The 13,225-nt window shown below is 44.9% G+C and overlaps 1 protein-coding gene and 1 long non-coding RNA gene across 4 annotated transcripts in view; one reads left to right on the forward strand and one right to left on the reverse strand.

Annotated features, from left to right (window-relative positions):
• The window catches only part of commd10 (COMM domain containing 10), a 42,888-nt gene extending 31,639 nt beyond the window's left edge, over window positions 1-11,249 (forward strand). The window contains exons 6-7 of the mRNA XM_035784859.2: window positions 10,641-10,703; window positions 10,813-11,249. Coding sequence (XP_035640752.1) covers window positions 10,641-10,703; window positions 10,813-10,851 — 102 coding nt within the window. The 3' untranslated portion in view covers window positions 10,852-11,249. The remainder of the gene's footprint in view (window positions 1-10,640; window positions 10,704-10,812) is intronic.
• Window positions 5,023-8,021, reverse strand: LOC127907212 (uncharacterized). 3 transcript variants are annotated; one of them, XR_008063764.1, is made up of 5 exons: window positions 7,870-8,021; window positions 7,632-7,767; window positions 7,326-7,529; window positions 7,054-7,121; window positions 5,023-6,800 (listed from the first exon to the last, which is right to left on the reverse strand). It is a non-coding gene; the product is annotated as an uncharacterized LOC127907212 (long non-coding RNA). The 3 variants fall into 3 exon arrangements; XR_008063763.1 differs by lacking the exon at window positions 5,023-6,800 and having other exon boundaries at window positions 6,986-7,121; XR_008063762.1 differs by lacking the exons at window positions 5,023-6,800; window positions 7,054-7,121 and having other exon boundaries at window positions 7,164-7,529.
• Window positions 11,250-13,225: the final 1,976 nt, after the last annotated feature.

Raw genomic sequence — 13,225 nt, forward strand, 5'->3', positions numbered from 1 at the left:
CTAGAGAAGAAGCCCGATCCATGTACTTCGACTTGTTGTTCTGAATCGAATCAAGGTTGTACGTGGGCACTGTTCTATGTCCTATTCTATGTGCAGTGGAGCATGTTTGTTGATGTACTTGGCGGAAAAAGGAATCCATTTGGATTCATATTTTCCACCAAATTAGCATGTCAGAGCCTGCCATGCATAATGTCTAGTGAAGATAATTCTCATCTATGGTTATATTTAGGGAAATACTTTAACCAGATTAAAACTAGAAATATATGTTCTGTATGGTGTCTTATCCCAATACTTTTATCAAAGAAAATACAACTTCTATACCAAATCTGAAATGTTCATCGTTGGCTAGGCCTCTCTGTCCGTAGCGAGGCCTCTCTGTCCGCAGCGAGGCCTCTCTGTCCGCAGCGAGGCCTCTCTGTCCGCAGCGAGGCCTCTCTGTCCGCAGCGAGGCCTCTCTGTCCGCAGCGAGGCCTCTCTGTCCGCAGCGAGGCCTCTCTGTCCGCAGCGAGGCCTCTCTGTCCGCAGCGAGGCCTCTCTGTCCGCTGCGAGGCCTCTCTGTCCGCTGCGAGGCCTCTCTGTCCGCTGCGAGGCCTCTCTGTCCGCTGCGAGGCCTCTCTGTCCGCAGCGAGGCCTCTCTGTCCGCAGCGAGGCCTCTCTGTCCGCAGCGAGGCCTCTCTGTCCGCAGCGAGGCCTCTCTGTCCGCAGCGAGGCCTCTCTGTCCGCAGCGAGGCCTCTCTGTCCGCAGCGAGGCCTCTCTGTCCGCAGCGAGGCCTCTCTGTCCGCAGCGAGGCCTCTCTGTCCGCAGCGAGGCCTCTCTGTCCGCAGCGAGGCCTCTCTGTCCGCAGCGAGGCCTCTCTGTCCGCAGCGAGGCCTCTCTGTCCGCTGCGAGGCCTCTCTGTCCGCAGCTTTGAATCAAAGTGTTGTGTTATTACAGCCTGTCTCACTCTGAGTAAACAGGAGGGGCTCACTCTTTCCTCTGACATCTGCGCTGTCTCCTCAAACACTGCCAGCTTTGAAACACTGGAAGCTCCCTGCGTTGCTTTAAGGAAAACACTGACGCTTGTTTCCAGACAAAATAAAGAGCTGCTTTCGGTCGTTACAAGGGCCAGTTGATTTCTCATGTGGTAGAGCAGTTACCAAAGTCAGCCTTTCGAAATGAGCTCAGACAGAGAGCAACAGCACCCAGCCACAGCAGCCCCCAGAGAGAAAATTGGTCATGGAAGTTAAGATGCATCAGAGGCACCGCAAAGCTTACTGCCTGATGAGAATGTATGTTTAGATATGTTTTAGTTTAAACCCTAGGAGATACGTCAACCTCCCCCTTTTGAATCGGAGAGGATGAGAGGGATGTAGGATCTGGGGGTTTGTTTGAGTTGAATTCCGGTAATCTGCTTGCGTTGGGTTTCATCCTTTTTGTAAACGTCTTGGTTGGATTGGTTCAACAAGGCCATTCCCCAAAAAAGAACCAGTGCATGAGTTAACAGAAGAGCCGGTTAACTGATTAACAGAGTGTCACAACAACGTTGTACCTGCATTGCCCCTGGAGTATTCCTGTTGTGCGGAGGTCAAGGGAACCGGAGAGGAGACCTAATTCCCATTTTGGGAGGGGGTGGGGGCACCGGGAGGGAAGGCAAGGCCTAGCTGGTGCCCAGAGATGAGGCCTGCTCTGAAAGAGGCCTCTGTGTGGCAAAGCCTGTCATTACAGCTCTTTGGCGAGGCCGCGGCGGGGGACAATCCCAGCCTTTGTGCTCTTTTATTGCGCCAGGCTGTGTACTGTACTGAACGGCAGTGCGAGAGGCGTGTGAAAATTCCCTCCGCCCCAGATAGACTAGGCTACATTTAGTCAGCTGGGGTTCAGTAAGACCAGGGAACAGTAAGTCAGTCAGCTGGGGTTCAGTAAGACTAGGGTACAGTCAGTCATTCAGCTGGGGTTCAGTAAGACTAGGGTACAGTCAGTCATTCAGCTGGGGTTCAGTAAGACTAGGGTACAGTCAGTCAGTCAGCTGGGGTTCAGTAAGACTAGGGTACAGTCAGTCAGTCAGCTGGGGTTCAGTAAGACTAGGGTACAGTCAGTCAGTCAGCTGGGGTTCAGTAAGACTAGGGTACGGTCAGTCAGTCAGCTGGGGTTCAGTAAGACTAGGGTTCAGTCAGTCAGTCAGCTGGGGTTCAGTAAGACTAGGGTACAGTCAGTCAGTCAGCTGGGGTTCAGTAAGACTAGGGTACAGTCAGTCAGTCAGCTGGGGTTCAGTAAGACTAGGGTACGGTCAGTCAGTCAGCTGGGGTTCAGTAAGACTAGGGTTCAGTCAGTCAGTCAGCTGCGGTTCAGTAAGACTTGGGTTCAGTCAGTCAGTCAGCTGGGGTTCAGTAAGACTAGGGTTCAGTCAGTCAGTCAGCTGGGGTTCAGTAAGACTAGGGTTCAGTCAGTCAGTCAGCTGGGGTTCAGTAAGACTAGGGTACAGTCAGTCAGTCAGCTGGGGTTCAGTCAGTCAGCTGGGGTTCAGTAAGACTAGGGCACAGTCAGTCAGTCAGCTGGGGTTCAGTAAGACTAGGGCACAGTCAGTCAGTCAGCTGGGGTTCAGTAAGACTTTGGTTCAGTCAGTCAGTCAGCTGGGGTTCAGTAAGACTTTGGTTCAGTCAGTCAGTCAGCTGGGGTTCAGTAAGACTAGGGTACAGTCAGTCAGTCAGCTAAGGGGGACACTTCTATTTCTTTAACTGCTAAACAAAATGACCCAACAATTTCCCCGGAGGCTTCAAGCTCAGACCAACATTAACCTCTCAATAAAGCATTCAGGGTTTTGTGTTGTGGTTGAGCAATGCAGATTAGGTTGGTCCGGAGTCGGATGTGTGCGCTGCATGTCGTGGTTGGAGCACAGCGACGGCCTCATTGTTTTTGAAGTCACAACAGAGGATGTGGTTTATTGTAATCAAGCACTAACAGGAATTCTGCCTCTGACATCATTAGTATACAAACCAATAGGCAAAACTGCCATTGTTATTTTCATTCGACCACCGAGGACATCCTTTGTATCCCAAATGTCTGTACAGTTCATAAATATATGCTCATCGTCTATTACGAATTTGGTGTGTCAGTCAAACCTGGTGTTAAAAGACACAGAGAATGTTTTCTTTGATATCCTATGTCATGAACATATATTCTATTCTAGAGAAATCCTCTTGTCTCTTGCATCAGGTTTTCACATCAGAACGGGTCTTTATTTAAACATCCTTATTTTCCAGAAAGCCCGAGTTTCCATTTGTAACAGTCTGATAACCCAATCCTTTCAGGAGTGCTGCCATTAGGATCGTCTGCTGTCTGATGTGTCCTCTGTCTGGTCCTCTGTCATTTTTTTTGTTTATCTTTCTGCAGTGCTCAAGTCTGGCTGGCCGAGCATGTAGACATATGCTCTCCTATTCTCTAATTGGATCTTTGTATTCATCTGGGGATTGATTCGACTTAGCTTTCAACAAATGTCAATCCAATCTTGCAATGGATGGATGCTTCCCTGGTAGCCTGTTTATATGTGGGTTTCTGGTAGCCTGTTTATATATGGGCTTCTGGTAGCCTGTTTATATGTGGGCTTCTGGTAGCCTGTTTATATGTGGGCTTCTGGTAGCCTGTTTATATGTGGGCTTCTGGTAGCCTGTTTATATGTGGGCTTCTGGTAGCCTGTTTATATGTGGGCTTCTGGTAGCCTGTTTATATGTGGGCTTCTGGTAGCCTGTTTATATGTGCGCTTCTGGTAGCCTGTTTATATGTGCGCTTCTGGTAGCCTGTTTATATGTGGGCTTCTGGTAGCCTGTTTATATGTGGGCTTCTAGTAGCCTGTTTATATGTGGGCTTCTGGTAGCCTGTTTATATGTGGGCTTCTGGTAGCCTGTTTATATGTGGGCTTCTGGTAGCCTGTTTATATGTGGTCTTCTAGTAGCCTGTTTATACGTGGGCTTCTGGTAGCCTGTTTATATGTGGGCTTTTGAAATGCAGGCAGAGCTAGAAGAAAAAACAGCTCTCTGCCCCTGGGCGTCTACAACAGCAGGAACAAAGGTGTGAAAGACGTAACGTCACAGTCCTGCCTCTGCAAAGGCTCAGCAGGAGCAACGCTTCACCCAGTCCTGCTTCTGTGAAGACATATCAAAACAACCTTGTCAGTTGTGGTTGTTGAGAAAGCACATGGTTTCTCGTTAATGGTCATAAACCACAGTGTCCCTCTGTGACATCTAAAAGTCACTCACTTCTCCCTGTACCAGTACCAGGCATTAGAATCCAGACTGGGCCTCTGGTGACTCCAATCAGAAGAGCTCTGAGTGGCAGATTGGCACATTGGCTCCCAGCCTGGGGCCCCCTCAGCTCAGTGGGCGTAGTCTACACATCTCTGACTGCATGCTGGGGGCCACAGCCAGGAATTTGCACAAACCCTCCATCTATTTATGACAGTTGAAAATCCCATTGAATTGTAGCGTTGTAAATATCCTACCTATTGTCTCCTGGCATGTTTATGGTGTGATGGAATTTAGGGGATGTAGTCTCTCCCTGGGCTGACCACTGTCTCCAGACAGACACTGACAGACACAGATAGGTGCAGACAGACGGGCACACACACACACACCGGCAGGCAGGCAGACCGACACACACACCGGCAGGCAGGCAGGCAGACTGACGCACACCGACAGGCAGGCAGGCAGACTGACGCACACCGGCAGACTGACGCACACCGGCAGACTGACGCACACCGGCAGGCAGACGCCTTTCCCCAGGCGTCAGGCCCTCCAGGGGGGTGTGGCAGGGAAGACTGTTTGACTTGTATATTGGATCTGAGTGAATGTCAGATTTGTGACTTTTCATTTACATTTGTCATGCAACATAATGGTTGTGTTGACATGTGAATGAAGAAGTTTGATAGAATTCATGATGACCTAAACGTCCAACACATTTGGCTTTTACCAATTCCACTCCGTGTGTTTTTTCCCGACTCATCAGACTATTCAATAAGCATTCCAGCAAGCATGAAAATGATCTTCTTCTCACCTTCAATTAAAAGACAAATTACATTGACATTTGAGCAGTTTTCATGCCCTTGTGTTGGTAACAGAATATTACAGCTTTCTCCCTCACACATATCCATTTTTCTGCCACCTGTGAGAAATGATTGACAAAAAAATTATACTTGAAGGGAATTTACGTTTAAAAAAGACAATTTCATAGTCATCTCCAGCACCACCCCAACATCAACATATGTGAAAATGACACGTTTCTATGTTTTGTAGTAAAAAAAGATTGAGGAAGATAACTGATTCCAATGACATCCTCAACCAATTAGGAGGCAATTAGTAAGCAATGCCTACTCATAATTGGTTAAAATCACACAATGCAGACCGATGTAATTGGAAACCTTCATCTTTCTCTGTTTTACTACAAAACATAGAAACGCTGCGTTGTCACATATGTTGGGGTATTTTAGGTATTTTATTAGGATCCCCATTAGCTGTTGCAAAAGCAGCATGATGCTGGAGATGATGAATATGAAGTAGTATATTTTTGACATTTCCCTTTAAGAGCATATCCCTCCCAGCTCTGCAAATACACAGGGATGTCTGACATTTTGTGCCAAAAACAGACAGCACCATACACCTTCAAGCTGGCTTTTTAAGAGCTCTGTGTCCATGGCAACGGTTAACCCAGGAGTTGGATTTTTTTATTCATAATTAAGAATGTTTGGGGAGCTGAGGGTGAGATGCCAGAAACCCAACAGCTCTGCCTCCTGTTTCTGTCAAGATTTCCATCAACAATTCACAAGGCAAAGGCAAGAGCATTCAAAATGGCCTCATTTAACTGTCAAGCCACATAACCCTGCAAAACGTGTACGCCTTGCACATTTATTTAGGGGGTTCATATTGATTTCCAGGGAAATCTGTATGTTTCCCAATTTAGTCCCATTCACCGAAAGTATACAGCAAGTATTTAGTAAGGTACATACAGCGTTTTTTATTTAACTAGGCAAGTTAGTTAAAAACAAATTCTTATTTTCAATGACTGCCTACCCTGGCCAAACCTGTGCTCCATCCTATGAGACTCCCAATTACTGCCGGATGTGATACAGCCTGGATTCGAACCAGGGACTATAGTGACATCTACTGCATCTCAGTGCATCTCAGTGCTTTGGCGATTGTAGGGGATTGTTTTGACAAGTAAACATGATCAATACGTCAATTTAATTGCAGTTTAGCTGTTTGTCAGGATTTGACATTCCCGTTCTCTCTCTAGGTATCTACCGAGTGTTCTCTGACGATGTTTTTTATTCTTACTGTTTTTTTCTCTTTATTCGTGTAAATCAACATTGTATATCTGACATGGTGTTTTTATTTTATTTAGGTCCAGTGTTTAATGGTTTGGATCGTTAGGGTGATGCGTCACAAGTAGGAGCAGTCTTGTATTATCGCTCTGTGCTTTTATCACTAATAGCAATTCTCCTTTCCATAGCACTTGCTCCATAAAGCTTTGACAAGTGTTGCAAATCAGACCTTTTTTTTTAGTGCACAATAACAAATAATTCATGAAAAGTGCATTTTTATGTCAACCTTTCCTCACCTGCTGAGATTAGGCCTATCATAAAATAACACTACCTGCTGCTTGAATATCATCGGATAGGTTGACATTATAACATGAAATCATAATGATTAATTTACAAATCATAGATCAACCTCTATGGCAGCACTTCAAACTATAATCTTCCATACCTAGTACCCAAAACGGGTTCTTTCTCTTCCATACCTAGCACCCAAAAAGGGTTGTTTCTCTTCCATACCTAGTACCCAAATTGGGTTGTTTCTCTTCCATACCTAGTACCCAAAAAGGGTTGTTTCTCTCCCATACCTTGTACCCTGTGAGAGGGTACCCAAAACAGGTTGTTTCTCTTCCATACCTTGTACACAAAACGGGTTCTTTCTCTTCCATACCAAGTACACAAAACAGGTTGTTTCTCTTCCATACCTAGTACCCAAAACGGGTTGTTTCTCTTCCATACCTAGTACCCAAAACGGGTTGTTTCTCTTCCATACCTAGTACACAAAAAGGGTTGTTTCTCTTCCATACCTAGTACACAAAAAGGGTTGTTTCTCTTCCATACCTAGTACCCAAAAATGGTTGTTTCTCTTCCATACCTAGTACCCAAAAAGGGTTGTTTCTCTTCCATACCTTGTACACAAAACGGGTTCTTTCTCTTCCATACCTAGTACACAAAACAGGTTGTTTCTCTTCCATACCTAGTACCCAAAACGGGTTGTTTCTCTTCCATACCTAGTACACAAAACGGGTTGTTTCTCTTCCATACCTAGTACACAAAAAGGGTTGTTTCTCTTCCATACCTAGTACACAAAAAGGGTTGTTTCTCTTCCATACCTAGTACCCAAAACGGGTTGTTTCTCTTCCATACCTAGTACCCAAAACGGGTTGTTTCTCTTCCATACCTAGTACACAAAAAGGGTTGTTTCTCTTCCATACCTAGTACACAAAAAGGGTTGTTTCTCTTCCATACCTAGTACCCAAAAATGGTTGTTTCTCTTCCATACCTAGTACCCAAAAAGGGTTGTTTCTCTCCCATACCTTGTACCCAAAACGGGTTCTTTCTCTTCCATACCTAGTACACAAAAAGGGTTGTTTCTCTTCCATACCTAGTACACAAAACGGGTTGTTTCTCTTCCATACCTAGTACACAAAACGGGTTCTTTTTCTTCCATACCTAGTACCCAAAACGGGTTGTTTCTCTTCCATACCTAGTACACAAAACGGGTTGTTTCTCTTCCATACCTAGTACACAAAACGGGTTGTTTCTCTTCCATACCTAGTACCCAAAAAGGGTTGTTTCTCTTCCATACCTAGTACCCAAAAAGGGTTGTTTCTCTTCCATACCTAGTACCCAAAATGGGGTTTTCTCTTCCATACCTTGTACCCTGTGAGAGGGTACCCAAAAGGGTTGTTTCTCTTCCATACCTAGTACCCAAAAAGGGTTGTTTCTCTTCCATACCTAGTACCCAAAAAGGGGTTTTTCTCTTCCATACCTTGTACCCAAAACGGGTTCTTTCTCTTCCATACCTTTACCCAAAAAGGGTTGTTTCTCTTCTATACCTTGTACCCAGAGGTTATTTCTTCACCAATACATAATTGAATTGTCCTTCTCTAACCAGCATTTGTACAGGAAGCCCATGCAAACAGAGAGATGCAGTGGTGTATCTCCTGATCCTCTTGTCCTAGCTACCTCAATGTTTCATGTGTTCTTGAAGTATACCCATTAGTGTTAGCCCAGATCTGTCAAATCCTACTCAGGCCTTGGTGCTGAAACACTGGGCTGTGTTTAAACCGTGCCTCCCTCCCCATCACCACCAATGACATGTACACTGACACCTCCAAACACAGCCAACCCCTCTGTGACTGAGACGGGCAGGCAGACAGACACATTGATGTTTAGGATCCCCTCTTGATATATGTCAGTGGTGAAGATCACATCCCTCACCCTTTAGGTCTGTCCTCTGGTTCACCTCCCCATCACAGCAAGCTTGATATGTGTCAGTGGAGAGGATCACATCCCTCACCCTTTAGGTCTGTCCTCTGGTTCACCTCCCCATCACAGGAAGCTTGATATATGTCAGTGGTGAAGATCACATCCCTCACCCTTTAGGTCTGTCCTCTGGTTCACCTCCCCATCACAGGAAGCTTGATATGTGTCAGTGGAGAAGATCACATCCCTCACCCTTTAGGTCTGTCCTCTGGTTCACCTCCCCATCACAGGAAGCTTGATATGTGTCAGTGGAGAAGATCACATCCCTCACCCTTTAGGTCTGTCCTCTGGTTCACCTCCCCATCACAGGAAGCTTCATATATGTCAGTGGAGAAGATCACATCCCTCACCCTTTAGGTCTGTCCTCTGGTTCACCTCCCCATCACAGGAAGCTTCATATATGTCAGTGGAGAAGATCACATCCCTCACCCTTTAGGTCTATCCTCTGGTTCACCTCCCCATCACAGGAAGCTTGATATATGTCAGTGGTGAAGATCACATCCCTCACCCTTTAGGTCTGTCCTCTGGTTCACCTCCCCATCACAGGAAGCTTCATATATGTCAGTGGAGAAGATCACATCCCTCACCCTTTAGGTCTGTCCTCTGGTTCACCTCCCCATCACAGGAAGTTTGTTGTTGGCTATTTTAAAGAGTTCAACCAGCTCTATTTATCATCCTGAGGTCTCTGGAAACCAACAAATAAAGTATTAAGGGGTGAAGATTGAATGGGGCAATTCTGAAGCCAATATGTTTTGGCATTTTGTAGATGCTCCTTTCCGGTTCATTCCCAGAATTCATTTGCCACAATATAATATTTGACTTGTGTCACATATTTATAATGTGCAAATATGGTTGCACAAAATCTGTTACCTTGTCAAACCTCAATTCAAGTGTGGGTGGATGGGTGGGTCTCTGTGTGTGTGTGCCCTACATTTTCATGTTCGCACATTCCAAGTGGGCTTTGGCGAGACACGACATTTCCCCTTCTCTTAATTATGGATGATAATGTTGGGTCTAATTAATATCTGTTTCATTAATGTGCTCTGACACATTCCATCCCCCATTGTGGCTTCAGCCCCACAGCTCCGACTGCGTGCGTGCGTGCGTGCGTGCGTGCGTGCGTGTGTGTGTGTGTACAACCCAACACTGGGATAACTCTCACAGCAAAGTCTTGGTTTGATTTAATTCCTTGGTATCTTATTATTTGTTATTTTTTTCACAATATATTTCCTATTTTATAGTTGCAACATGTGAAGTGTTGGTTCCATGTTTCCTGAGCTGAAATAAAGATCCCAGAAATGTTCCATATGTACAAAAAGCATATTTCTCTCAAATTTTGTGTGCGAAGTTTACATTCCTGTTAGTGAGCATTTTTCCTTTGCTAAGACAATCCATCCACTTGACAGGTGTGGCATATCAAGAAGCTGATTAAACAGCACCTTGTGCTGGGGATAATGTTGTCTTAGAGAATTTGGCAGTACTTCCAACCAGCCTTCCAACCGTGGTGGGTGAGCGGTTTGTTGTTGTCAATGTTGTGAACAGAGTGCCCCATGGTGGCGGTAGGATTATGGTATGGGCAGGCATAAGCTACGGACAACGAAGACAATTGCATTTTATCGATGGCAATTTGAATGACGAGATCCCGAGGCCCATTGTCGTGCCATTCATCCGCCGGCCTCACCCCATGTTTCAGATGATAATGTTTCAGATGATAATGCACAGCCCCATTTCTCAAAGGATCTGTACACAATTTCTGGAAGATTAACTTTTTCTATGGCCTGCATACTCACCAGATTTGTCACCAATAGAGCATGTTTAGGATGCTCTGGATTGACGTGTACAATAGCAAATTGACTGATATGAACTTCAGCTCAGTAAAATGTTTCAGATTGTTGCATGTTGCGTTTTTTATATTTTTTGTTCAGTGTACATGCAGTGATGGAAATGAATTACTGGACGGTAGGTGTACTTACTTTCAATGGACAGAAGTGCACAAATATTTGACGTGAGTGTTGTTTTTTATAGAGAGCGGAGGGAGTGTTGTTGGCCGTGATGTTGGTTGACTCATGGTGAATCTTTCTTCTCTTCCAGAGTGTGGTGGAGAAAGTGTTTGTGGAGTTCAGCCACCAGGAGTTGCTTCAGTTCTACAACCAGGTCAGTGCAGCACGTTGGTTCTGCTTTCCACATCACTGACTCCTTAACACCCGCCCCGCAGACATGTTTCCTTTCGCCTAATTGTCAAACATTCTCTGTCTCCTTGCAGCTAGAGACGGTTCAAGCCCAATTGGACTCCCTCACCTGATGCGGGTTCCATTCTATTTCTATATGATGACAGCTATAGAAGAAGCAGTGTTGTCATTCAAATTCCCCATGCACACTGACAGGACACCTATCATAACAATGTGGTGGTATAATGAGGGAGATCTCACATTTCCCTGTTTTGTTGAGAGCAAAGGATGTGCGTGTGTGTATAGAACTGTAATCCAACTACATTTCATCATTCAATGAAACTATTTTTCTACTTGTGTTTTCCGATGTGCAACATGAATGTTGCTGGTGAAATTCAGGGAATGTTATTTTTTGGAATGTTTCTATATGAATGCTGATGATATGTTACTAATGTACAAACACAGAACATGATATCATGTATATGTAATCTAAAGCACTAGAGGAATATAAAAAATAGTTGTAATCTGAAAACCGGCATTGTTATTTCTTCTCTTACCCCACCTGTAGTTTCATCAGATAGAAGTGCAAAGGCACAGTTCAAATCCTCATCTCCACACTTAGCGGGCCAGACATTCCTAAATTAAGCACATTATTTTCAATTAGCTTTACAAAATGGAGCCATTTTAAATGAAGTGTATTGTCCAACGGTCAAGGTTTCACCAAAACAGATAGCTACAGGTTTTTCTCTCCCAGGGTCTCACGTTATCCCTTCCTCCTCACGTAATACCTGTCAAGTCCACATCGCTCTGAACAAAAGAAGAAACCGTTTCCCCGCCTCCTCCTCCTCTAGAGAAAGACAGTAAAACACTTTACGACCTTGTATCACATTTATGAAGATTTTTATTGAACAAAGTTTTCATTTCAATTTGCTGTTTCCTTCTTAACAATTATGTCGCCTTTGGTTGTTTTTGTATCAAACTTAGCAGGCAGCGTCTGTGTTAATGGGATAATAAGCATGTAGAATGGGCTCTAAAGCCGTTGTAAAACGGATGAGTTAGTCACTCGCTTAAGAGTAGGTTCTGGCAGCTGCTCCATGCTTCTCTGCCGCAGGCAGGACAATTTGGAGAATAGCTGAGGAAAAAATGAAACCTTTGCTCTACTTTCATCCTCTTTGGAGTGAAGATACCAGGCAGTGAGCACTCTGAACCTGATGTTGAAATGCACAAAAAAAAATCCAAAGTCACCTCTCTCTCTAGAAAACCTTTCAAGACCTCTGTAACGACTGTTATTTTACCCAATTTACAGTTTTGCCACCATGTGGAAAAAAATCACCAAAGTCACTGCCTGAGGGAGCTGTGTGTCCTACAGCATGGGGAACAGATGGCTGCTTGCATCCTGCCGTGGAAAAAAAGTATCCGTTCTGAGTCTCCAACTGAGTGAACAGAACCGAGTCCTACTTGTGCGTGTGTGTGTCGAGGCCTGCTGGACAGTAAACACGAAGCAGTCAGGTTTTTATGGACAATTATCAAGGGTGGCCTGAACCAGCCAGCTCAAATAAGTGGATAATGCACTAATCCTGGATAAGACTGGTCGACCACTGCGCAAAGAGCGCTGGCCCTCAAATAATGGGCTGAGATGACGGCAGCTCTGGTACAAATGTGCCAAGAAGCAGACAGACAATTTAACCCAGTCACAAACTGACAAAAAATAAACGGTCTGCTCACAGTATTAAGTTGATAGACTTGCGTGTCGCCATAAAGATGGACAATAACATTGAAAACAGAGGGGATACTCTGCAGTGTGCAAGGCCATCTAAGGAACTCCAGAAGTCTTTGCTCTCCAGGCTAAAACTTCACAGAGAAGAACCAGTGCTTCCGCACAACAACACAACTAAATTAAAGTCTCATCTTGCTTTTAGTGGCAGATAATAGGCAACAGTTTTGTCCACTTCTAACATGGATCTCCATGTGGAGTTACGCAGCTCATATTAGGCCTAGCTTGTGTAGTGTTAGGCCTGTGTGGAGTTACAGAGCTCATATTAGGCCTAGCCTGTGTAGTTTTAAAGCTCATGTTAGGCCTGTGTGGAGTTACAGAGCTCATATTAAGCCTAGCCTGTGTAGTTTTAAAGCTCATGTTAGGCCTGTGTGGAGTTACAGAGCTCATATTAGGCCTAGCCTGTGTAGTTTTACAGCTCATGTTAGGCCTGTGTGGAGTTACAGAGCTCATATTAGGCCTAGCCTGTGTAGTTTTAAAGCTCATGTCAGGCCTGTGTGGAGTTACAGAGCTCATATTAGGCCTAGCCTGTGTAGTTTTAAAGCTCATGTTAGGCCTGTGTGGAGTTACAGACCTCATATTAAGCCTAGCCTGTGTAGTTTTAAAGCTCATGTTAGGCCTGTGTGGAGTTACAGAGCTCATATTAGGCCTAGCCTGTGTAGTTTTAAAGCTCATGTTAGGCTTGTGTGGGGTTACAGAGCTCATATTAGGCCTAGCCTGTGTAGTTTTAAACC

This window comes from Oncorhynchus keta, chromosome 14, assembly GCF_023373465.1.
Source record: "Oncorhynchus keta strain PuntledgeMale-10-30-2019 chromosome 14, Oket_V2, whole genome shotgun sequence".
Classification (NCBI taxonomy): domain Eukaryota; kingdom Metazoa; phylum Chordata; class Actinopteri; order Salmoniformes; family Salmonidae; genus Oncorhynchus; species Oncorhynchus keta.